Source organism: Salmo salar, chromosome 15 (assembly GCF_965601325.2).
Source record: "Salmo salar chromosome 15, fSalSal1, whole genome shotgun sequence".
In the NCBI taxonomy this organism is placed as follows: Eukaryota; Metazoa; Chordata; class Actinopteri; order Salmoniformes; family Salmonidae; genus Salmo; species Salmo salar.
Window position 1 is genome coordinate 35,554,848 of NC_138305.1, and position 26,992 is coordinate 35,581,839.

Below are 26,992 nucleotides of genomic sequence, written 5' to 3' on the forward strand. Positions count from 1 at the left end.
TGGTCTTGTTAAAGCAGTGACAAGGACCCAAAAGGTAATGTCAGCCCTGACAAGTGTTAAGGACATGGCTCCTGCCCTGCAATAAATATTTAAATGGTTAGGCTGACGCAGTGTGTGCGCCTCAGGGTTGAGCTCAATTCGAATTAAAGGCAGTCAATTAAGTAAACTAAAACCCTGCATGTGTGTGTTGCAGTTCCCTCAGTACATTTTGTGGTGCAGTTTGAGTGCTGTTTAGTATGCGTTTCCAGTGGCTGTGAAGTAGACTTACAGCACATTTTGTGGTGCAGTGTTTGCTGGTGTTTCTCAGAAACTGTGAAGTGGACTTACAGGTAGACTGGAGGGTCTGTCCTGCTGGCTGAGGCCCATCTCCTCATGGTTGGGCTTCCCAGGGGTCATAGCAGACTGGCCCCTGTTGACAGAGCCCTCCTGTGACACCTCCTATACAGACAGAGAAGGACAGAACACACAGAGAGAGAGCGCGAGCGAGCGAGGGGACAGGAGAGAGCGCGAGCCAGCGAGGGGACAGGAGCGAGCGAGCGAGAGCGAGCCAGCGAGGGGACAGGAGAGCGAGCCAGCGAGGGGACAGGAGAGAGAGAGAGCGAGCCAGCGAGGGGACAGGAGAGAGAGAGCGAGCCAGCGAGGGGACAGGAGAGAGAGAGCGAGCCAGCGAGGGGACAGGAGAGAGAGCGCGAGCCAGCGAGGGGACAGGAGAGAGAGAGCGAGCCAGCGAGGGGACAGGAGAGAGAGAGCGAGCCAGCGAGGGGACAGGAGAGAGAGCGCGAGCCAGCGAGGGGACAGGAGAGAGAGAGAGCGAGCCAGCGAGGGGACAGGAGAGAGAGCGCGAGCCAGCGAGGGGACAGGAAAGAGAGCGCGAGCCAGCGAGGGGACAGGAGAGAGAGCGCGAGCCAGCGAGGGGACAGGAGAGAGAGCGCGAGCCAGCGAGGGGACAGGAGAGAGAGCGCGAGCCAGCGAGGGGACAGGAGAGAGAGCGCGAGCCAGCGAGGGGACAGGAGAGAGAGCGCGAGCCAGCGAGGGGACAGGAGAGAGAGCGCGAGCCAGCGAGGGGACAGGAGAGAGAGCGAGCCAGCGAGGGGACAGGAGAGAGAGCGAGCCAGCGAGGGGACAGGAGAGAGAGAGAGCCAGCGAGGGGACAGGAGAGAGAGCGAGCCAGCGAGGGGACAGGAGAGAGAGAGGACAGGAGAGGATAGAGAGAGATGCAGGGTGAAGGAGAAGTGAAACAGAAATTTACTTATCCATTTCTGCTGACATTTAAAATCCCCCCCCCATGAGGTGCTTCTCCATCTGCGTCAGTAAACAGGACACACACACACACCTCTCAAAGAACAGGCAGAGAGTGGTGGTAACACTATCCCCTAGCCTGTAACTGGGTCTGGGCATGTCTAAAGACAAATGCTGACTTTAACCCCACAAATAACATGATACTGTGTTAAACTGGCAAATACTGGAGTAAAATGTTAAGTACGGGAGTCTCTGACAAACAACTGCCTTTAATCCGAGGAGCTCAAACATGGAGTGGAGAATGGATGATTTGTACTGTTTACGGTACACTGTCCTTCTCTCAGCACATATCAAAGCTGCAGGCTAAAGTTAAATGTAGACTTGGTTTCCTCTCACCCCAGCTGCCAAACTAACCCTGATTCAGATGACCATCCTACCCATGCTAGATCACGGAGAGGTAATTTATAGATCGGCAGGTAAGGGTGCTCTCGAGCAGCTAGATGTTCTTTACCATTCGGCCATCAGATTTGCCACCAATGCTCCTTATAGGACATCACTGCACTCTATACTCCTCTGTAAACTGGTCATCTCTGTATACCTGTCGCAAGACCCACTGGTTGATGCTTGTTTATAAAACCCTCTTAGGCCTCACTCCCCCTATCTGAGATATATACTGCAGCCCTCATCCTCCACATACAACACCCGTTCTGCCAGTCACATTCTGTTAAAGGTCCCCAAAGCACACACATCCCTGGGTCGCTCCTCTTTTCAGTTCTGCAGCTAGCGACTGGAACGAGCTGCAACAAACACTCAAACAGGACCGTTTTATCTCAACCTCTTCATTCAAAGACTCATGGACACTCTTACTGACAGTTGTGGCTGCTGTGTGTGATGTATTGTCTCTACCTTGTTGACCTTTGTGCCCAATAATGTTTGTACCATGTTTTGTGCTGCTACCATGTTGTCATTATGTGTTGCTATCATGCTGTGTTGTCATGTGTTGCTGCCTTGCTATGTTGTTGTCTTAGGTCTCTATGTTGTGTTGTCTCTCTCGTCATAATGTGTGTTTTGTCCTATATTTTTATATTGAATCCCAGCCCCTGTCCCCGCAGGAGGCCTTTTGCCTTTTGCTAGGCCATCATTGTAAATAAGAATTAGTTCTTAACTGACTTGCCTAGTTAAATAAAGGTTAAATAAAATAAATCATACAGATTAGTATAACCTGGCATGCAGCCCAGTGACTCAGCGGACATTAAATCTTACATTTATTTTGTAGGATTTCCTCAAAACGAGAGCCTACCATTTCCTGAGGTAAGCAAATACTCCGGAGGCCAGTCAGATCACTGAGAATCAGTCTGTTTGAAATGAGGCAATGAGAAAACACAGACTAGGCCGTTAGCCTGGTGAGATATTTACAGACTGAGCAGGGCTGGCCAGGTTTACTCAAGTGGAGTGCAGTGATAGCTGGGTCACGGCCAGGTCAGACACAGGCCAATGTTTACACTCCGAGGATGCCATCAGTGCTCTGTCGTACTCGCTCACACGCTGGTCATATGGAACAGCTGCTCTGGCACAATAAAGACCACTTCCCTCAACAGGCAGGGAGGGCCAGAGAGGAGGAGTGGGGCATGTACTCTGTGTGTGTGTCTGGGAGGGCCACACACAGGAAACGAATCATAGTGAAAGTATGCAGCCAGCGAGAGGCCAACTCCACCCCCACCAAGGAACAGATGTTCTACTTGAGTTGTGCATACATTGGGATGAACATGGGTTTCATCTGCTGATACACATCACGGAAGGTACACATCACGGAAGGTACACATCACGGAAGGTACACATCACGGAAGGTACACATCACGGAAGGTACACATCACGGAAGGTACACATCACGGAAGGTACACATCACGGAAGGTACACATCACGGATGATACACATCACGGATGATACACATCACGGATGATACACATCACGGATGATACACATCACGGATGATACATTGGAGTTGGGGTTTGCATGCCTTATAGAACAAAACCCCAAATAATAAAACATTTCTAATGAAATTCAGTGGGTCTGTTTTTCCATTCTTCAATAACGCTTCCAGATCATTAAGGATGTTCACACAGTGCCATGTAGGCATACATAGTGTTGTACAAGCTCTCAGCCAGGCAGGCTGACAAACAGCAGTATTACACATAGCTTACACATTAAAGACTTCCTTTGCTTGTGAAATGCTTGGCTACACAGTAATGAAATATGTTCCGAGGGAATTTGTTTGAGGTATGGCGAGGGAATTTGTTTGAGGTATGGCGAGGGATGCGTGATGTAAGGGAATTAAACAAATCATCCAGTGGCAACAAAGCATCAGAGAATATGGTCGAATCCCAAATGGCACCCTATTCCCTATATAGTGCACTACTTTTGATCATGGGACACAGGGCTCTAGTCAAAAGTAGTGCACCATGTCGGGAATAGGGAGCCATTTGAGTTGCAGCATATCAGCTCTGACAGGCTCTATGTGATGGAGGTCAACAGGAAATACATTAGACTGTATCAGCAACAGCACAGCTGTGTGTTAAAATGTACATTTTATTACTATTATTCCCCAAAGCAACAGTCTGCTGGGTGCTCAAGAATACGCACGACGTCTGCAAGCAACCAGTTCATTATGTAATCACGGCTATTTCACGTATCATGATTGTTGTGTGCCCTCAAAAAGTTGCATTCCTTATTTTAAGAGAGATTTGCATCTAACCCGTGTCTCAGTGCTAGTCATTTCACATACCCCCAGTAAATAGCTCTAGCAGACTCAATATTTTTTATAGGCGCTGACACTTAATCACCAATGAATTCTAGTGAATCATTTCAGAAGAAAACACTCATCAAGTTGCAGGAATCTGCAAGGGTGTGCTGTTACCATAGAGACGCAGACTATGAGAGTGGAAGGACTGCCTGACCGGGTTCACATCTCTTCTCGTTAACTACAGGCCTTTATCCAGTCAAACGCAGCCAGAGAGAGAAAAGCTACTCTTTACTTTAAAGCCGATTTTAAGGCCAAAATCATCCTTCCTGCCAAGCGTAACGTGACATCCAATCTAAGCCGAGAGCGGCGTTCATAGTGTCAGTAAAATGCAGAGGGGGGCTTGGACCCTGGCTGCTCCCTTCAGGAGACCGATCTTCACTGAGACCAGTCATGACAGCCAAGCTGCCGGGCTGCAGTCAGCCACAGCATGCATTCCCTATGTTAGGAATCCCCAACTGGTGGCCCACTGGTGATTTTAGTTAGCTTTCGGAGCCCAAAAATAGTGTGTGGGCGGGGGACATAAGACTGTAAAAACACCAGCAAATCAGCGCCAAGTGATTTTCATTTTGGAATTCTTCACAGTGCGCCCTTTTTATTTAGGAACACCAGTATGCCTAGAAAACAAATCACCCAGACGATAATTGTTGCAATGATTACTTCAATGTGCCGCAACCCGAGTGCCATGGAGAATACACTGAGTGCAGATTCATGACGGTCATGCTTACACCATTAGTACAAAGAAAACATCTAGTTACCGCAAATATATTTTTATTATGCTCCTAAATGTCCTTGTGTGCTACTAAATTGTTCAACTTAGGCACACACGTGCTCCTTGTAAAAAAAGGTCAATCGTAGAGCCCTGAAAGTCTTACCAGGCATAGAGAGATACTGGATATGTGATCCAGGGTTTCCGTTAGCTGGCAATTTATGGCTTTTGGCTGAAAAAAAATTACGAAAAGCCGATAAAACTGTTAACGGCAAAAAAAATGACAGGGACAAAAAAAAAATCCCTTTGCAAAATAATGCTTTTTATTCATTGACGGAAATACATTTGACCGTCAGTCTATAGGTTCATTTCAGAATTTAGTGGAATTAAATTGGCCTGTGTTTATTCTTGTTAGTCATCATGCATCTGATTTATCACACGCGTACAGATCATCATGCATCTGATTTATCACACGCGTACAGATCATCATGCATCTGATTTATCACACGCGTACAGATCATCATGCATCTGATTTATCACACGCGTACAGATCATCATGCATCTGATTTATCACACGCGTACAGATCATCATGCATCTGATTTATCACACGCGTACAGATCATCATGCATCTGATTTATCACACGCGTACAGATCATCATGCATCTGATTTATCACACGCGTACAGATCATCATGCATCTGATTTATCACACGCGTACAGATCATCATGCATCCGATTTATCACACGCGTACAGATCATCATGCATCCGATTTATCACACGCGTACAGATCATCATGCATCCGATTTATCACACGCGTACAGATCATCATGCATCCGATTTATCACACGCGTACAGATCATCATGCATCCGATTTATCACACGCGTACAGATCATCATGCATCCGATTTATCACACGCGTACAGATCATCATGCATCCGATTTATCACACGCGTACAGATCATCATGCATCCGATTTATCACACGCGTACAGATCATCATGCATCCGATTTATCACACGCGTACAGATCATCATGCATCCGATTTATCACACGCGTACAGATCATCATGCATCCGATTTATCACACGCGTACAGATCATCATGCATCCGATTTATCACACGCGTACAGATCATCATGCATCCGATTTATCACACGCGTACAGATCATCATGCATCCGATTTATCACACGCGTACAGATCATCATGCATCCGATGTATCACACGCGTACAGATCATCATGCATCCGATGTATCACACGCGTACAGATCATCATGCATCCGATGTATCACACGCGTACAGATCATCATGCATCCGATTTATCACACGCGTACAGATCATCATGCATCCGATTTATCACACGCGTACAGATCATCATGCATCCGATTTATCACACGCGTACAGATCATCATGCATCCGATTTATCACACGCGTACAGATCATCATGCATCCGATTTATCACACGCGTACAGATCATCATGCATCCGATTTATCACACGCGTACAGATCATCATGCATCCGATTTATCACACGCGTACAGATCATCATGCATCCGATTTATCACACGCGTACAGATCATCATGCATCCGATTTATCACACGCGTACAGATCATCATGCATCCGATTTATCACACGCGTACAGATCATCATGCATCCGATTTATCACACGCGTACAGATCATCATGCATCTGATTTATCACACGCGTACAGATCATCATGCATCTGATTTATCACACGCGTACAGAGCCTATTTTGAGCGTGATTTCTGCTGCAGCTCCTCGCCTGGTTGCTGCTGGAGTAAAACGGGCTTTTAGAAGGCCATTCATTGCGCAACAATTCTAAATACAATCACGTGTTAAAAACTGTTTTGGTGCACGATTAAAAAGAGCTACAATTTTTATTCCTCAACTGGTAATTGAAGCTGACTCTCCCATTCAAGTGCAGGCAACAGGCTGTCAGTGCCTCACTCACCACTTTACAATGTGAGCTGGAGGTAGTATGCATTTTGAAAACAAACTAAATTGTTTAAAACCTGAATATTTTATTTCATATTATGGAGACATGTTTTACCTTGCTTCAAAGTAGCCTATAGACAAAATCCCACCATGGAAACATGGAGGCAATTATTTAAAAATACTTTAAAGGGAGCGCGTGACTTTCAAGTTGGGAAAGCGTAGTTATGATTTTCATATCTGCATTTTGGTGGGGAAAAATGTTTAATCCAAAAAATCTTAATTAAAATAAAAAGGTAAAAATCAACTAAGGCAATATCACCTGCCTCTGCCATATGCATTGATACACCATGATCCATTGGCAGCTAAAGAAATGAGCGCATGGAACTCAAAGCCTATAGGTCAATGCAGCTCTTTCACCCCGAGGATTGGTGATTGTCGAGGGGGAGATTGTTGGGAAGATTTTTCAAATAGCTTACTGTGAGGAACTATAGTTTTAACATTATCCACACACTTTCCTACATTTCCGCAGAGCAGACCAGGTACTTCTATGCATTCTCAGGCACGCGCGCTCCCTCAACATCTTCAGGACATAGAAACCAGATAAGTGCTCACTGCTCACATGGAGCACTCCAAACAAAAGACAATGACAGTTTTTTGTTGATCTCATAAATGGTTATGAAATTAACCAAAACTGTGTCACAACTGTAGCAGGTTGTGAAATCTGCAAACATTTCCACTCCAAGAATGAGAACTGTAATTGACTAATTAATACAGGCATTAACATAAATGAATGTATCCAAATGACGGGGAATACATTTACTACTGATGACATATGTAATGAGGAATTAATAAAAATCGCAAACAATTCACACAATGAATGGGCAAGAGACAGCTGAGAAATTCTGGAGAGAGACTCATATCTTTACCACACCCCTCCCTTTCTTCTCGTCTCAACATTTTAAATTATTATTCTCAAGACACATCATCTTCACACATATTTTAGATGCTTTTTACTGACAGCCACAACTGAATCAGCTAGGCCTATTGCCACGCGCGCTGCCCAAACTGCGGGCTTTCCAAATAGGCATAAGACCTACGAGAATGCAATTTGAAACAATCCACAGCAAAAAAAATTTAAGAAGCTTAATTATCCTGGATGACCCCCACTATTAGGGCTGAGGGCCTATTGGACCCCCCACTATTAGGGCTGAGCGATATGGCCAAAAACTCACATTTACATTTTCTTTCTAACTTATGGGCAATTCAAAATATATACACACACATCTCAATTTTTTTTTAAATGCTGTCACTAAATAAGCATTGTTGAACGATTAAAGGTCAAATCCACTGCATTTAAAACAGTCAGCAATAATTGAATGAATTCAGAGTTTGTGTAATTATACCGAGGCTGAATATGCCTTCCACAACCATAAAATACTTTTTTGTGCAATAATTACTGATCTGGCTTTCAGTTCCGTCTTTTAAAAAAATGCCCTTTTTTGTTACAAATGTAACCAGAACCATGCATAATGCTCATTCACTAATAATGTAGCAGGTATTATAGAAAACAAACACCGGTCTCAATCTCTCAAGCAAAGGCCCACGTGCTAGTTCGTAGCCAGCTCATGTCTATATTTCTAGTTTAGCCAACTTGGATCTAGGTATAATTTCACTAGCTCTGAATTCAGCTAATAAGGCAAAACAGTTGAATTGTTATGAACACACCCTTCTGTCCGTCTCAGTTTGAACTGCATGCTAGCCTGTCCACTTTGTTCAGACGTTGAAATCAAGTGGCCTGACTTATTTCTCAGAATGAGTTGCCGATTCCTTTGATAATAGTTGGATACTTATTGCACAGTTAAAAAACAGACTAAACAGCTAGTATAACAATCTTTATCTGACTAAAATGCTGCTAGCAATACGTGGTACCATAATGGACGCACAATGAACTGAGCATTTTCAAGAATGAATTTTCATTGGTACATCCATTTTAGTAGTGTCTGCTCTCCTTGAAATTTGAGGAGTTGAAACAGGGTATGGTTGGAAAGGTTAACTCCTCTATTCCAGTAAAATAATGTCTTGAAACCACTTGTCAGAGGAAGAAGTGATCTCATCTTTGTTGTGAGTGGTAGGGGGAGGGGCTTGGGAGAAAGTGGCAAAGCGAGAGCTTACACTCTCGCCAAAATGTGTCCAAAATAAGCCCAATGCATTTCTATGTGCTTATTTTTAAACTGAAGCTTGAAGCCTGTCTTCCCGTCTTTGGGACAACAACTCCCATTGTTAGGGCAGAGACATGAGCATCTCGTCATTATATACAGATCTCTGGTGTAAATGGGAAGGTGCCCAGCACAGAAGGAGCAAACGATACCAAAAACACAACATGAGAACAAGTGGACAAACGCTCATAAAAACTAAGAAATACAACAACAAAAAAACTTGATTCCGCGATATAGGCATTTGGAATACCGCACAAAAACATACATTTGAATTAAATCGGATATATCGCCCAGCCCTAACCACTATGCCATTTCTCTCCTGTTCTAATGGTTTCATGTCAACTTTCTTTTGTTGTCCAGAAGCCAAAGGCACAATCCTAGTCACAGTAACAACCCGTCCTAGTCACAACCCGTCCTAGTCATAGTCACAACCCGTCCTAGTCATAGTCACAACCCGTCCTAGTCACAACCCGTCCTAGTCATAGTCACAACCCGTCCTAGTCACAGTCACAACCCGTCCTAGTCATAGTAACAACTCGTCCTAGTCACAACCCATCCTAGTCATAGTAACAACCCGTCCTAGTCACAACCCGTCCTAGTCATAGTAACAACCCGTCATAGTAACAACCCGTCCTAGTCATAGTAACAACCCGTCCTAGTAACAACCCGTCCTAGTCATAGTAACAACCCGTCCTAGTCATATTAACAACCTGCCATAGTAACAACCCGTCCTAGTAACAACCCGTCCTAGTAACAACCCGTCCTAGTAACAACCCGTCCTAGTCATAGTAACAACCCGTCCTAGTCACATAAGCGAGGTTTGAAATTGTGTTTTAGTCAAATGTTATATCGGTTTGGACCTCTTGCGGTCAATCTAAAGTCTACAAATTATTTAGAATTATGCTCCGGCCCCAGACCATCCACTCAAGAAAAAAATTATAAGAAAATCGTCCAGAGGCTGAATCTAGTTGATGATCCCTACCCTACATAGTGCACTACTTCTGACTAGAGCCCTGCTCTGTATAGGGTGTCATATGGGACACACAGAATCAATGAAAACCCATGTCCAGGAGGGAGCTTCGATATCGTCTTTTCTTTCTCCAGGCTTCACTGTATCACACACACGCACGTTTCCCGTGGTGTACGCTGGCTCATTGTCTCGCCAAGACGACACACACAAAGCTTACTAAGGCCGCTGGGACAGAGGAGAGAGACGGAGTAGCAGGGGGCAACACAGAGCTCAGTAGACTGCCAGGCTCGCCGTCTCTCCCACAAGGTCTGGACTCTCTGATTGTGGTTTCTGTCAAGTGGAACACTGTTTGCATCCCTAAAGGGGGTGAACTTAGAAGCGACGCCTTGTCTTGTTCAGTGGCCCCCCGACTGAGAGTTCACGCTCTGTGTTGTTGGCAGCTGTGCTTCATCATTACAACACCCAGTTTCACAGGAAACACTGGTCTGACAAGCACAGTGGTGGCCATCTTGGGTGTTCGGTGCTAGCAGGAGCTGTAGCAAGCACAAGGGTAGCAGTCTAAATCCACCCCTTTATTTCCCCTATCCTCCCTGTCAAAAACAGTGGGAGCGGACATGTGGCAGGGGCAGAATTTGAAAATGTTTTTCCCCCCCCCTATCAGTCTTGTCATCATCTAAGACATTTTTTAAATACAGTTAGTGTGTGGGGATAAACAGAAACTTTTGATTTCAGCACTTTATTTCCATGACTGATCATGTCCCATGACTCTTGTCCCTCTGCAGCAGACATATGGTGAGCAATATGTTGGAAACATCGAAACGCAATAAAAAAAAACAGTATCGAATCTCAAAACATATAGAATCACAATACATATCGTATCAGCGCCTAAGTATTGTGAAACTATCATTAACTTGGGGTACCTGGCAATTCCCACCCCTACTGGAAACTGGATTTTACTCAGTCAATTTGTCATTGTTCCAGCCAGGTAGCACCACTGTTAACCTCGCTTTTCTTTTGCTGTGTTTCCTTCTCTCTAAGAACCAAAGGAACCCCAGGTATTACACAAAGGGTCAGGGTTTTGCCTTCACCAAAAGACCCCCTGCAGGTAACTCTCTGCTAGCTGAATAAAAAATGACTGCAGCTGACCCGCTGCCTCACGCCTACAAATATGAGCATCCAAAATGGCTGACTCAAACAGCCAGAGGCTGTCCTTGTCAAAAGTAGTGGGACTAGGGTGCCATTTGGGACGCAGGCTGAGAGAGAGGGGACGGGGAGTGCAGATGGAACAGAGAACAGATCACTCTAATCTCTGGGGAACACTACAGCACAGAATTGGTTTTTAATGTATTGCTCATTAAGTTTTTAAAATGAAGATGGACCTGTGTGGCCTCTGTTCTAATGGCTATAATCCCAGTAAACCCGTCTCTCCATGATGAAATCAACGTGTGTGTGTGTGTGTGTGTGTGTGTGTGCGCGTTAGTATGCTTATGGAGTAAACACTGCTTTGATTACACTCATGGACATGAACTAGCCAATGAGTGCATCGTTCAGAAAGGTCAGAAGTCTAACCTAAGTCCTGCCAATTGGCTAGTCAACTTCATTACACGCGGGGCATTGTAGGGGTTGTAGTCTTACCTGCTGTGGCGGTGGACGTGTCTGCATGTAGGGGGGCTGTGTGGGGGCTGCAGGCTGCTGCTGGGGAGGGCTGGAGTACGGGGGCTGGCCTTGTGGCTGGCAGTACCCCCCCATGCCCCCCTGCTGCTGCCTATACTGAGCTGCCATCTGCTGAGAGACAGTAAAGGAGACGTGAGATATGATAGGGTCAATACTCTCTAAAAGCTCACTGTCAATACCCACAGCTCTGCAAGACGTAAAGGATAGACCACTGGCCTTTAGTTCACCAAGACATATCAGCATACAATTAAAAAAAATCCCCATTCAAATACAGAAGTGAATTTGACTAAACTCCCAATGAACGTGATGCAGTATAGCCCAAGTCATTTCCACTCCACTGCCTGCTAGGTTGTTTACCATGCTCTGTACTGGGGTTGACTAATGGCAGTGAGAAGTGATGAACAGGACCCTGGAGGGTTTCTCACCTCTCCAGCCTCAATACATTAACATTGTGTTGACATCAATAATACACACAGCCGCCGTGGCCCAAAGGGTACCCTATTCCCTATATAGTGCACCATTTTTGACCAGAGCCCATAGTGTGCCATTTGGAATACAGCCCCAGCTGCTCTCCTCCTCCTCCATTCATCCAAGCTGTTTGTAACAGTCTTACGTAAGGCGTTTTGGGGAACAGCTGTTATTGGCTCATCCCCCTCTCTGCCTCACCTGGAGTCACTTACTGGCCGTGTTTCTAAGTGTAGAACAAAATACACACCACCGGCGGTCTATAGAACAGACTGATACCTATTGTAGAGTACACCATCGAGAAATCTGGAAACATAACAGGATCGATCATAAGGTTTCTGCAACAGAGGCAGAGTTCAGCATTCCCCTGTTGGTGAAGGGTCCTCCCCCTCAATGATTCAACGATTCAAAAGCCAAGCACAACAACACTAGCCTGGTCATTCTATGAAACATCAGATATCTATGAAACCTAAGAGCAATCTATGATAATGGCTGGGTTATTTCTGTCTGCAGCTCAAAATGGCAGCCTATACCTAAAGTAGGGCACTACATGGGGAATAGGGTGCCATTTGGGACATAAAAGCAGAAACATGGAGGCCCATATGGGAGTGCAGCGCTGAGCAGTTTTACAATCCAATAGCTGTGTGCAATGCTCATCACCCAACAAGCCGTCAGCTTCTGAAGCCTGGGGGGCGTCGAGGCTGTTTTTCCACATGAGCTCATCACTGTGGAACTGAGACAGTGATGTCTGGGAGTCTAACTCAACCTCCCATAGCTCTCTGCCTCTCAGCCCCTCTCCTGAGCCCATTTCCGGGCCAGGCCAAGAGCATCTGAAGGACGTACCACCAGCAGCAGTGGTGAGTGTGTGTTCTCTCCTTCACTACCCCACAAACAGAAAAGCTTTGGATTGGTGTAGTGATGGGCTAGAGGGGAACTCCAAAATGTTCTTATACCAGCTATTTTATTTAAAATCCATGAAGGAAAGTGTCAAACAGTTGCACATTTTATTGTAACGCAACCCCCGCTCTCTGCCAGAACCAGTCTGCATTAACTGCCTCCTGTAAAGTCCCATCAGATAAATACTGTGATCAATATGTCCTGCTATCACTTCAGCAGGCTTAGACCCAATCAGGTGCTGCCATTGTCAGTCAGCGCAGTGTGACTCATTTACTAAGAACAAACTGACAGATACCAAAAAAACTGAGGGTTGGCACTAGTAAGACCTTTGATTAAATGAGGTGTTGGTTACTGAGATAGTACAATGCCAGGCAGGACACAGGGTAATGCAAATACGTCACAATCTCAAAGACGTCTCAGCTAGTGTGCATGATAACGAATCTTTTGGAAGATGCGGCACGGCCTCCTAATCATTAGGTTTGTATGGGCTGTAATAGGTTTCATAGGCCAGACGCTTTCAGACCTCCAGAAATCATTTTATTAGTCACATGTGCCAAATACAACAGGTGTAGACCTTACAGTGAAATGCTTACTTACGAGCCCCTAACCAACAATGGGGTTAAAAAAATAAATACAGATAAGAATTCGAAAAAAAAGTAATTAAAGAGCAGCAGTAAAATAACAATAAAGACAATATACAGGGGGTACCGGTACAGAGTCAATGTGGAGGCTATATACAGGGGGTACCGGTACAGAGTCAATGTGGAGGCTATATACAGGGGGTACCGGTACAGAGTCAATGTGGAGGCTATATACAGGGGGTACCGGTACAGAGTCAATGTGGAGGCTATATACAGGGGGTACCGGTACAGAGTCAATGTGGAGGCTATATACAGGGGGTACCGGTACAGAGTCAATGTGGAGGCTATATACAGGGGGTACCGGTACAGAGTCAATGTGGAGGCTATATACAGGGGGTACCGGTACAGAGTCAATGTGGAGGCTATATACAGGGGGGTACCGGTACAGAGTCAATGTGGAGGCTATATACAGGGGGTACCGGTACAGAGTCAATGTGGAGGCTATATACAGGGGGGTACCGGTACAGAGTCAATGTGGAGGCTATATACAGGGGGGTACCGGTACAGAGTCAATGTGGAGGCTATATACAGGGGGGTACCGGTACAGAGTCAATGTGGAGGCTATATACAGGGGGGTACCGGTACAGAGTCAATGTGGAGGCTATATACAGGGGGGTACCGGTACAGAGTCAATGTGGAGGCTATATACAGGGGGGTACCGGTACAGAGTCAATGTGGAGGCTATATACAGGGGGGTACCGGTACAGAGTCAATGTGGAGGCTATATACAGGGGGGTACCGGTACAGAGTCAATGTGGAGGCTATATACAGGGGGGTACCGGTACAGAGTCAATGTAGAGGCTATATACAGGGGGGTACCGGTACAGAGTCAATGTGGAGGCTATATACAGGGGGGTACCGGTACAGAGTCAATGTGGAGGCTATATACAGGGGGGTACCGGTACAGAGTCAATGTGGAGGCTATATACAGGGGGGTACCGGTAGAGAGTCAATGTGGAGGCTATATACAGGGGGTACCGGTACAGAGTCAATGTGGAGGCTATATACAGGGGGTACCGGTACAGAGTCAATGTGCAGGGGCAACAGTTAGTTGAGATAACATGTACATGTAGGTAGAGTTATTAAAGTGACTATGCATAGATAACAACAGAGTAGCAGCAGTGTAAAAGAGGGGTAGCCATTTGATTAGCTGTTCAGGAGTCTTATGGCTTGGGGGTAGAAGCTGTTTAGAAGCCTCTAGGACCTAGACTTGGCGCTCCGGTACCGCTTGCTGTGCAGTAGCAGACTGAACAGTCTATGACTAGGGTGGCTAGAGTCTGACAATTTTTAGGGACTTCCTCTGATACCGCCTGGTATAGAGGTCCTGGATGGCAGGGAGCTTGGCCCCAGTAATGTACTGGGCTGTTCGCACTACTCTCTGTAGTGCCTTGCGGTAGGAGGCCAAGCAGTTGCCATACCAGGCAGTGATGCAACAAGTCTGGATGCTCTCGATGGTGCAGCTGTAGAACCTTTTGAGGATCTGAGGACCCATTCCAAATCTGGAATAGGCTTTGTCATGCCCTCTTCACGACTGTCAGTGTGCTTGGACCATGTTAGGTTGCTGGTGATGTGGACACCAAGGAACTTGAAGCTCTCAACCTGTTCCACTGCAGCCCTGTCGATGAGAATGGGGGTGTGCTCGGTCCTCTTTTTCCTGTAGTCCGCAATCATCTCCTTTGTTATGATCACGTTGAGGGAGAGCTTGTTGTCCTGGCACCACATGGCCCTGACCTCCTCCCTATAGGCTGTCTCGCTGTTGTCGGTGATCAGGCTTACCACTGTTGTGTCATCGGCAAACTTAATGATGTTGGAGTCATGCCTGGCTGTGCAGTCATGAGAGTACAGGAGTGGACTGAGCACGCACCCCGAGGAGCCCGTGTTGAGGATCAGCGTGGCGGATGTGTTGTTACCTACCTTTACCACCTGGGGCAGCCCGCCAGGAAGTCCAGGATCCAGTTGCAGAGGGAGGTGTTGAGATCCAGGGTCCTTAGCTTATTGAGGAGCTTTGAGGGCACTATGGTGTTGAACGCTGATCTCTAGTCAATGAATTGCATTCTCACATAGGTGTTCCTTTTGTCCAGGTGGGAAAGGGCAGTGCGGAGTGCAAGAGAAATTGCATCATCTGTGGATCTGTTGGGGCGGTATGCAAACTGGAGAGGGTCTAGGGTTTCTGGGATAATGGTGTTGATGTGAGACATGACCAGATTTACAAAGCATTTCATGACTACAGACGTGAGTACTAAGGTCAGTAGTCATCTAGGCAGGTTACCTTGGTGTTCTTGGGCACAGGCACTATGGTGGTCTGCTTAAAACATGTTGGTATTACAGACTCGGACAGGGAGAAGTTGAAAATGTCAGTGAAGACACTTGCTAGTTGGTCAGCGCATGCTCGCAGTACACATCCTGGTAATCTGTCTGGCCCTGCGGCCTTGTGAATGTTAACCAGTTTAAAGGTCTTACTCACATCGGCTGCAGAGAGCGTGATCCCTGTCTTCTGGAACAGCTGGTGCTCTCATGCATGTTTCAGTGTTATTTGCCTTGAAGCGAGCATAATAGTAGTTTAGGTCGTCTGGTAGTATTGTGTCAAATGGACAGCTCTCGGCTGTGCTTCCCTTTGTAGTCTAATGGTTTGCAAGCCCTGCCACATCTGACGAGCATCGGAGCCAGTATAGTACGATTCGATCTTAGTCCTGTATTGCCCGTTAAATGGTTCGCCGGAGGGCATAGCGGGATTTCTTATAAGCTTTCGGGTTAGAGTCCCGCTCCTTGAAAGCGGCAGCTCTAGCCTTTAGCTCGGTGCGGATGTTTCTTGTAACCCATGGCTTCTGATTTGGGTATGTACATACGGTCACTGTGGGGACGACATCGTCAATGCACTTATTGATGAAGCCAATGACTGATGTGGTGTACTCCTCAATGCCATCGGAAGAATCCCGGAACATGTTCCAGTCTGTGCTAGCAAAACAGTCCTGTAGCCTAGCATCTGCTTTATCTGACCACTTTTTTATTGATCTAGTCACTGGTGCTTCCTGCTTTCATTTTTGCTTGTAAGCAGGAATCAGGAGGATAGATTTATGGTCAGATTTGCCAAATGGAGGGAGAGCTTTGAATGCGTCTGTGTGTGGAGTAAAGGTGGTCCAGAGTTTTTTTTCTCCCTCTGGTTGCACATTTAACATGCTGATAGAAATTTGGTTAGCATAAGATATTAAAGTTTTGAATCAGGGACCGATGACACTAGGGGAATATCCCAAATGGCACCACATTCCCTTTACAGAGCCCTGATTAATAGAGTGCACTATAGAGGGAATAGGGTGCCATTTAGGACAGTTGACACCAGACCAAAGACAGCAGGATGTGAAGGAAGACATAGCAAGAAGGGAAGCCAGCCTGTATAGTAGACTGAGGAAAATCCATTCCTAATTATCTTGAAATATTAAGGTTGATCTCTGAATGACATCTCTAATACGGGCTTGTCTTCTCTGCTGCATCTCTTCTCTCCGTGCTGGCCGGCCATCCCCCCCACCCTCGGAGGGAGGGTGCGGGGAACACAATCAATATAAAATAGCAAAGCGGGGCCCCGGTGGTATCTGAATAGTTGAAGCATCCAATTTCAGGTGGAATCCATGAGGTAATGGAGAAGGGGCCATCTGGGGCCCGGCGCTGATAAAAGTCATTACATGCTCCGTCTCTCTCCGAGACGGAAAAGCAAGCAGAGCTGACACTAACACATAGAGCCCTAGGGTCAAACTGGAAAATGCTGCCGATTTCTAATGATGTAATGATGCAATGATGTGATAGTGGTTTTCTACCATCGTAGAGATGACGTTTTCTTTGGGCAACGCAATTCCTGCTATTTTCAAAGCTGGTGTTGTGAATATTTACATTTAGGTGATTTAACAGACACGTATCCAGTGCCACAAAGGCAGTATCAATATGACATTGGTATATGACAAGATTACAACTGCAGAACAATTCCTAGTGTGTGTGTCATGCATGGCCCATGCCAAAGTGGAGGGCATAGAAAGCTGTTATCTATTCATATCAACAAGGGTTTCCATACTTTTTTTCAGCACCTGTCACTGGAAGGATAACAGCTGGAATGAAAGAGGGCCAACTGTGAAACAGAACAGCAGCAAAGCCCAGGGAATTGACTTTAATCAGCAAAACAAACAGTGTGTGTGTGTAATATATATACATAAGTAAGAGAGCGAGCGAGAACAGTACACAAATACTACTGGTGAGGCCGACTTTAGTCCTCATTTAGGACCATCATACATCATGCTACGTCAGCAGCCTGGTCCCATGTGAGGGCCACTGCCAGGCCATCCCTGGAGGAGCGTTAAGAGCCAAGTCCAACATTCTGTCCGGGGGCTAAATATAGCAGCAGTGCAGTCTGACTCTAACCAGAATAGACTGACTCAGCCCAGCCTGGCCCACATTGCTCTGCCAGCCATGCTGCATGTCAACAGATCCCTACACTCAGTCAGAGCCCCGCCACCCACACAGGGGTTGTGACACAACCTATTCCCTATATAGTGCACTACTTTCAACCCGGTCCACAATGAACAGGGTGCCACCTGGGATGCAACCACGGACAGGCAGGCACACCGACAGACCCATGCCTTCTGCGTGATGGGACAACAGGCCAACACTTTCTTTAACCTGCAAGGTGATTGTCATTCAAAACCCACACAGCTCTGAAGAGCCCTCTGCCTTCCAGTCACTGGTGTAACTGGTGAAAGGGGCATCCCAATGCGGTTCATTGTAAAAGTGAGTACGTCATGTGCTAGCTCCTGAATGCTGACAGTAGTCTGTAGAGAAGTAGCCTATATTGCAATGGCAGACATTTAGGCAGTGGTTGACGACTAGCCTAAAATGGAGAGCATACCTGCTGCTGTTGAGGATACTGCATTCCACTCACGCCCATCTGAGCCCTCCCAGGCATTCCCATTGGGTAGCGGTGAGGAGAAGGTGATCCGTATGGTTGGCCAGGGTAGGAGCCGCCCCCGCCCTGCTGTTGCTGGGAGTAAGGGTTGTTGCCCATGCCGTAGAGCTGAGAGCGCTTCATCGCCATGGCGTCTATTGGTGGCACCTAACAGAGAGAGATGGGAGGAGTTAGCACAAGATTTGGGCTTACTATGCTTTAGACATTTTAGAATACAACCAACAGCTTGCAAGGTCAAAGGCCCCTTCCTTCTCATTCGCGGCAGGTACCCTAGTGGTTAGAGCGTTGGACTCGTAACCGAAAGGTTGCAAGATCAAATCCCCGAGCCGACAAGTTAAAAATCTGTCGTTCTGCCCCCAGCTAACCCACTGCTTCTAGGCCATCAATGTAAATAAGAATTTCTTCCTAACTGACTTGCCTAGTTAAATAAAGGTCTAAAAATATATCTAGAGTCTAACCTAGACTAAGAGCAAAACTAGTAAGAAAACGATAGTGACATGGTCCAATTCTGACTACCACTACTCAAATTCCAGTATATGACAGCGGGCTAGAATTGATGTAGGCCGATTCCCCATGTCTTGCAAATTACAAAAGTAGTTTTTATAGGTTTCAATACATCAGATTTCTCCATCACTCCACCGGAGCCCTATTAAATAGCCTGAGGTTCGTAGTCAGGTCCAGGGGTTGGCAAAGATATCCGGGATAATGTGCCGTCAAGTGCTTTAGGAGTCAGGTTATTCTCCAGAGGCTCGGCAGGCTGTGCCAAAAAAGAGTGAGAGCAATTCAAACTAATCTTCTCATGTCACTGCTAAATTCAGGCCAATTGAAGCAGCACTTAAAGAAAATGTGAGCAATCGAGAAAGCCCAAGGGGCCACTTTAAACGAACAGTCTGGGTGTCAGCAGTCATGCCTGGGCACCCTGCGATTTTAACACACGCTCACTAAATGACAGTTAAGGGTAGGTTATCCAGAATAAAAACGATTCAAATGTTTTCGCTGTAGCTCAGATGGGATTATGATCAATGAAAGCAAATTGGAGGATGCTGTACCAACAATCCTTTGTAGAAGTATTGTACATCTGGCAGTACGCCTAATTTGAATTAATCAACTTTGTTCAAAGACAGAAACAAAGCAATATTTTTATTTTACACTTGCCAGAATCCAGCATGGTAAACTCAAATGACTAACAGTCTTAAAAGAAAACCTTCGCACTACAAAAAAAACGACTAGATCATCAGATAGAGAAAAAGCTACTTAAATCCCAAACACTACACTTTCTGAACTAAATACACACACAACACTTCGTCTAATGAGGTCGAAAACACAAGAATGCTTTTCAGGTACCAGCAGTAAACATTCAATTTTGTGTTGTTCTTACTCCATTTTATGACCTGTAACTGGTTTCAATCCGTTCGTAAACACCACACATGAAGGCGTTGTAGGTCCATTATTTTGATAAAGTCTCACCCCACAAATGAAAGACTGGAGAATATAGCTGCAGAGCAAAGAATGATGGGATTTTTTTTTTAAACACAAATAGGTCAAGCTTGTTTTCGTATTTTCCCTGTATTAGGAGTCCAGTGAGCAAAAAGCACTCAATTTCTGCCAGCTAAACACTTCTGTCTGCTGTAGGCTAATCTACCAAACGAGGGCTTGCTGTCAATGTGAATGAGGCCATTCAGATGGGGAAATCCTACCTACAAATCAGCAAAATAAAAGGATTGCATCCTAAATGGCACCCTATTCCCTTTATAGTGCACTACTTTTGACCAGAAACATATGGGTCCTGGTCAAAAGTAGAGCACTGTATATGAAATAGAGTGCCATTCAGGACAGATTAAATACTGAATCCCAGTGCCATGTGTTCAATTCACATCACAAGAGGGTGGGGAGGAGACATCAAACCTGCATCTGGAGAGGGAGGAGTAAACTATGAAGAGAAACCCAGCACATATGCCTGGGTTGAGTTCCTAAAACACAATCTCAGGTTTGTCTGTAACCCTACACTACGGGTAACCAAAGAGCACAGGACGAACCGTCTCCAACCCACAATGAAGTGGACGTCCAGACTCACTGACGTCCAGACTTGAATAGAACCATCCTGCACATCACAGGCAAACCACAGAATTTACCACATCATCTGGCTATATCCACACACTGCATCTACAACGTAAACATATCCACTTGTCAAAATGTAATAAAACTAGAGCTTTGATGGCAAGAATGTCAGACCAAAGCCAGCATCACTCCCTTCATAGTGCTTCTGATGCGCCAAGGTCCGTGTGCTCAAAGCCAGAATGAGGGAGAGCTGCAGAAAAACAGGACATGTCCTCTTTTAAAAAGCCTAATTTAAGACTCAATTACAATACCTCAGTGAAGATAATCATCGACTTTCAAAGCAGAAATGTTTATTATAGGCTTGTCAGTAACAGAATCTCAGAGCATGCTGGAGACAGCAGGAATTAGCTAGTGAATACAAGAATAAACTTCCATCTGAAAAGTCCATATTTTGTGTAGTGCAGCAGTTTGCGCATCTTTAAACACTGTGGGGGGCTTAGCCGTGGGGAAATTAAGCTACAATAGAGACTAGAGTGGCTGTTAAACACTTTCAGAAAGAAAGCCTGTCTAATGGAGGGGTCCGTCCACAACATGCTCACATTTACAAAAGACGTCAATGCTTTCAAACCAGGCACTTCTTGGTAAGTTATCACAGTGCAGGCCTGAAGAGAGAGAGTGTTTTCCAGCTGAGGTATTTAGCTGGCTGATTGTGGGATCGGGCACATGGCTAATTTGCATGTGTGAAGGCAGACCACATAATGAAGGGGAGACCACATAATGGCCTTCATGTCAAAAACCAGGATCACATCACTAGATAAAAGAGGTCAAGCCACGAGTGTCAGAGATACCATTACACATGGAAACAGAACACAGTCCTGATTCCTCCTCCCCCCCCCCCCCCCCCCCCCCAAGTCCTTGATAGGCAGGTGGTAAGAACCAATCAGATGCATGATTAGGTCAATTAGGAGGTAGCGGTCATATTTAGCGCAAATGTGCTAAATATGCAAGATGGACACCAGCCCTTACCAGGCCTGTCCCTCTGTACAATAGTTTTGGTCGGCCTACACGGTGGATGTTTCATAAACTCATTTCAGAAGAGTATGCGTAGCAGCCCACTAACCGTCCAGTCAAACAATTGATTGCAACACATTTCACTGGAACATGGACAGCTACTAGCACCAGCTCATTCTTTGGCACCTAGCAATATTGGTTTGTCTAAGAAATTGTGACTTCCCATTGTATGCGTAGGATACTGTTGTGTATTCTGGTGGCCTTTCTGTTGACAAGGCTCTCTCTCAACTACAATCTGCCTTTTTGCATTGTAGAAAGCCCTTGAACTGAAATTGGTACTTATAATGCAGCTAAAAGTATGTACATGTTATTTCCCAAAAAGCTTACAAATGTATCTGATGTATCCATACGCAAACAAGCGCTAGCACATGCAATCTACACAAAAGTACATTGTAATATTGTTGTATGTTGGTATTAGACATTTAGTATTGTAGATATGTAGTGGTGTAATAATGTTATATGATGTACTGTTTTATACGTAATGTAAGTGCCTTAATATCTTTGGACCCCAGGAAGAGTAGCTGCTGCAATGGGGATCCCTAATAAATACAAATGTACATTGGATCGAGCCCATATTGATTGTGTCGCCACTTATAAATATCTAGGTCTCTGGACTGATGGAAAGCTATTTCAAAAAGCATACTGATGAGTTAAGAATTAAAATAGGCTTCTGTATAAGAACAGGGCATGCATTTTGTTAAATAGCAGAAACCCAATCATCCAGCCAGTTGACATTCATTCTGGCTTTATTTAGACTATGGCAATATCATCTATATGAATGCAGCTGCCACTGGAAGCAGTTTATCATAGCCCACTACACTTTACTGGGGACATAGGTTCAGTACAAGTCACTGCATTCTGTATCAGAAAGTAGGCTGGCCCTCTCAAATATTCTAGATCAATGCACTACTGTCTGTTTGTTTATAAAGCCCTTGTGCAAATGTCTGCCATACCTTACTTCGTTGCTAAATGACAGACATACACACAAATCACCAGACCTGATTACATGGATGGCTAACTGGAGATCCCTTCAGGTTTCCACCGAGTTAGGTAGATCTGTGGGTAGTTGTTTTGCGGAATGATGTCCAGAACGCTTAAGTTTGATGTTTTGGCGCCACTAGGGCAGTTCAGAAGGCTGGTTGATGACTTTTATTAGTGAGTAATGCGTTTGTTTTTCATATGTTCATTTTCTTCAATTGCTTGTACATATTGTGAATTTGTATGATCGTGTGCTGAGCTTCCTTGTAAAAGAGGCCTAGGTCTCAATGGAATTTCCATGTTTAAATAAATTGAAATAATATTCATAAGACGTTCTGAGGAGCACATCTAGCTACTTGGCCAACGCGAGGCCTTCAAATTGGTGTGGCAAGGCTAACGTTAGCAGGCTATGCTATAGCTAGCTAGCAATAGCAGATAACAATTGGAGTGTATGATATCTAGCTAGCTGGATATCAACAAACGAATGTTAGTGTTAACTAGTAAGAATTCTGATTTGTTGAATAAAAGTACATGCGCGTTTTGAGATATGAAACGGATACTTCAATATCTCAGCAGTTGCACAGATCATGTGCTAGCTAGGAAGGTCGATAGTTTTCGCACCCCAGTCTAACGTTTTTTTAACGTTTTTTTTATTTAACCTTTATTTAACTAGGCAAGTCAAGCAAGTCCACAAGTTAAATTTACTACAACATTTGCAATTTATCAGCATGGGTATGCATCCGTTTACATGGTACAGTACTGTAGCTAAAGTTTGAAATGTTGGAGAACAGACTAACTTAACTAGACTTAAGAGACTAGCAAGCAAGCTAACTGTAAGGTCTGGGATCCTCAACCAGAAGTCACCTTGGACAGAAATTGAAATGCCAACTTCAAATCAACCATAACAGAATAGTTAACTAAGTTAGTTAGCTGCCCACAAGCATACTGAATTCAGAAAATGACCATTTGGGTGTTCTCCGTGTGCATGTTTATTTATTCTAAAAACAGTAGAATGTACAAAAGCTATCCTAGCGATGCTGGCTAGCTAATACATTAGCATAGCTAACGTGTCTGTCCATAGCTAAATTAACTAGCCAAGCCGCCTGGAAAGCTTAGTTATAGTTCGGCCAACTAGTAAAAAGTGACAAATATGAGTTCATCATTTACCTGTGATCTGCCGCTTCCTTGTCCGTTGTTTCCAGGGCTCATGACAGGGTGATTTCTTTCTTGTCCTCCCCAACTATGAGTTGTTGAACCGTATTGGGAGCTCAAGTCTTTAGTCAGCCCCATGCTTGATTGTTGTTGTTGAGCAGAAGGATTAGTGTAATCTTGATAGCCACTGCCATATCCCCGCATCATAGGGCTCGGGGATGTCAGTAACTGGTTTAGAGTCGGGGTAGCCCCCGACGGATGCTGCTGACTTTGCCCTGGAAATCTGTGAAACCCTCCAATATTAGCACCACCAGAAGAAGAGGCAGCAGCCATGGCAGCTCTGCTATGATTAGCAGCAGCCGTGTTGCTGATTGGGCCCATCATGTTGTTCCCGTGCCGAGAGGGACTCATCATCCCATAGCCACTGTTACCGTAGCCAGGTCGGTAGTTCGGGTAGTGATTGTACGGGTTGTTTTGGTATCCTTCGTGGGAGTTTTGTTGAAGTTGATCCATATTGTTCTGTTGTACCGAATGCATTATCCCAGACCCTGGGCTTTGTTGTCCGCCATGTTGATCAAAGCAAGGCCCTCCTCTTCCCTTTCCATAATAACTATTTAACTCCGAAACTGAGCTGTTCCCACTTTGGGACGGGTTGATGTTATTAGTTGGTGGTCCCAAACTGGCATGGTCGTACCTGCTGTTAATCCGGTCCTCCGTTTTGCTCGGTTGGTCCTCCTCCTCACTTTTATTTAGCATTTGTTGCTGCTGATGGCGTTCCACTTGATTCCCTAAAACAACGTTCTCTTTTCCTCCATGTTGGCGGTTTCCACTTTCTCCATGTATCGACTGCTGGCTGTTGTGAATTTGGCGTTGTTGGTGCTGAATGAATTGATTGAATGGCTGTTGCGACTGTTGCTGTGGAGGTGTGTGGTGATGCGATGGAGGAGGATCTCCGACACCAACATTTTTCACTTTATGACTGACAAGCGTTCCCGTCTCCATGCTTCCCGAACTCATGTTACAATTTGAAGTCGAAAAAGACTCCGATCTAGAATCTCCACTTTCCTTCTCACGTTGACTCGAATTGTTGTTTACAGGAAAAACTCGAGCTCTGTTTGGGTTCAATTCATGGTGATTGCGTTCTACATTAATAGCATGAACGATAGTCCCGTTTCCTACCCCAAGTACAGCTCCACCAACTACTCCAGATTTGGCAGATTTAAAATCTTGACTCACGCTGCTAGTTAAACTCGACCTTTTCTTACCATTTGATGTTGGGGCTGTTGCCACTTGTGCGGCCATGATCAAGTCCACATCTCAGGCAGAAAATCCAGTCGAGCTAACAAGCTAAACATATAGAAGAAAAGCAGAACACGAAAAGATGCCAGCTAGCTGACGTTAGCGGGAAATGAAAAAGAGCGCAAACAGTGTCGAATATGAGCATAAATACCATCTATGTTAGAGCGAGCTCATGTTGAAAGTTTTGATAAAGACGAGCATGAAACTTTTTTACTTCCATGTTTAACCCGTATACAGGCAAATGCCTTTTCTCTCCAAAGACCATTTAGCCCAGCATGGCAACAGCGAGCGTTGAGAATCGATAGTTTATTTCTCAGCGATCTAGAGGGCTGAATGGCTGACGGTTTCCTGGTCGGGGCGGGGCGAGATTATTCTGAGTAGTGGCACCTGAGCCCGAATAAATAAATATCACTGTTTATCACATACAACAACAAAAAAGTATTTGCATGTTCATAGCAAACCAGGCTGAAAGGGGACATTTGTATGCCTAGATTGGAAATAGTGTTCGAGGGCCTACTTTTGCGATGAATGGTGCTATTGTTTTCCTTGCTTTCTTTACTATGCCTAATCTACTTGTCTGATTGAATTCATTCACCCCATTCACCCATCATATGTGTGGAAATTGTTGACTGTATACTGTACATGTACTCATTCTTCTCTATGCTCTTCTGTTATTATTAAAGTAACAAGAATTGAAAGAAAAATATAAACAGGCCATATGAGAATGTCTGTGTGTTTCCACTTAGACCTAAATGAGAGTGAATATACATGAGCAAATATGTTTTTATTTGATTAGGATCCCCATTAGCTGCTTCTCTTCCTGAATATGTTAGTCTGTGTGATGTTGAGGGATTGACTCACTTGAGGGACCTGTTCAAGGGGGAAATCGTCTGAGACCTCCCACAGAAATGGCAGCAGCAGCCCAGTCAAGTGAAGCAGGGAAAGTGGGTCAGTGAAAACCCACAGAAAGCAGCACAGTACAGCTCCACAGGAACACACTGACACCACAGACCTTTTCTTTCTTTTTTTACAGGGAAGGAATAATACTGCTCCAACACAGCGTTTGCAAGCCTATTACCTTCATAGTGCACTACCCATAGGGCTCTGGTCAAAAGTAGTGGACTATATAGAGAGCAATTTGGGACACGCTTGCAATCAGCACACCTTGTTATACAGACACTTGTCAAACCATCATGCTTTCAATTTCAGGGTTGAGTAAATAACAATATGACAATTGATTTGTTTACTAGTAGGATGGCTTCAAGTGACCCAATATGCAGTGCATGAGAGTGACTGTATTCCCAAATGTGTCTTGAAGACTGACCCGTTCCAGTTAGCCATTTCATAGTCTTCGATGACAGTAGAATAAAAAAAATGCTATACTGTATTTGCAATCCAAGTTCGTGCATCATTTTTTTCATTGGATAAAGGTAAGCAACCAAAGGCCTCTTCTCAAGCAGCTGGTAGCAAGGTTGATGCCAAAGACCTTGTGGATGGAGGTATATAAGAAGGAATCACAATTACTTTTCTCAAATCGCAATGCATTGGTGAAGCTATGAGAGTTCAGACAGCATAGAATTAGATATAAAATGGTAATGTATAGAATGTCTATGACCGGCTTTCCAATAACAAAGCCAGATCGTAGCGTAAATTATGGTTGTGTCTGAAGCATGCATTCTCTGTACAGGCCAGTGTGTTGGCCTGTGAGAAGGAGATTCTTAAGGGTTTTGCAATCACATCTACATACACATGAAGTACACGTCAATGTTAAGTGTACTTCACAGTGTTTTGCAAGTCTGTGTGGCAATGTGCCCTGGATAATTCCACCAATAAAAAACAGACATTGATAATTTTTGTGCCACAATTGTTTGTGTTATATGCACTGTATATTAGAGAATGGCTCATTATACAATTGCTACACACAGACATC

General features: G+C 45.0%; 1 protein-coding gene across 6 annotated transcripts in view; it reads right to left on the bottom strand.

Moving 5' to 3' along the window:
* LOC106571249 (AT-rich interactive domain-containing protein 1B) overlaps nt 1–25,401 on the bottom strand; it is a 90,055-nt gene extending 64,654 nt beyond the window's left edge. The window contains exons 1-4 of one of the 6 annotated variants that reach the window (XM_082961697.1): nt 23,779–25,401; nt 18,448–18,651; nt 11,518–11,664; nt 328–438 (exon numbers count right to left, since the gene is read on the bottom strand). In XM_082961697.1, the coding sequence (XP_082817823.1) occupies nt 328–438; nt 11,518–11,664; nt 18,448–18,651; nt 23,779–25,065 (1,749 nt within the window). In that variant the 5' untranslated portion in view covers nt 25,066–25,401. Of the gene's footprint in view, nt 1–327; nt 439–11,517; nt 11,668–18,447; nt 18,652–23,778 lie in introns of all 6 variants that reach the window. The other 5 variants (XM_082961696.1, XM_014144054.3, XM_082961699.1 and 2 more) reach the window with 5 other exon arrangements.
* Between the last annotated feature and the right edge of the window lie 1,591 nt (nt 25,402–26,992).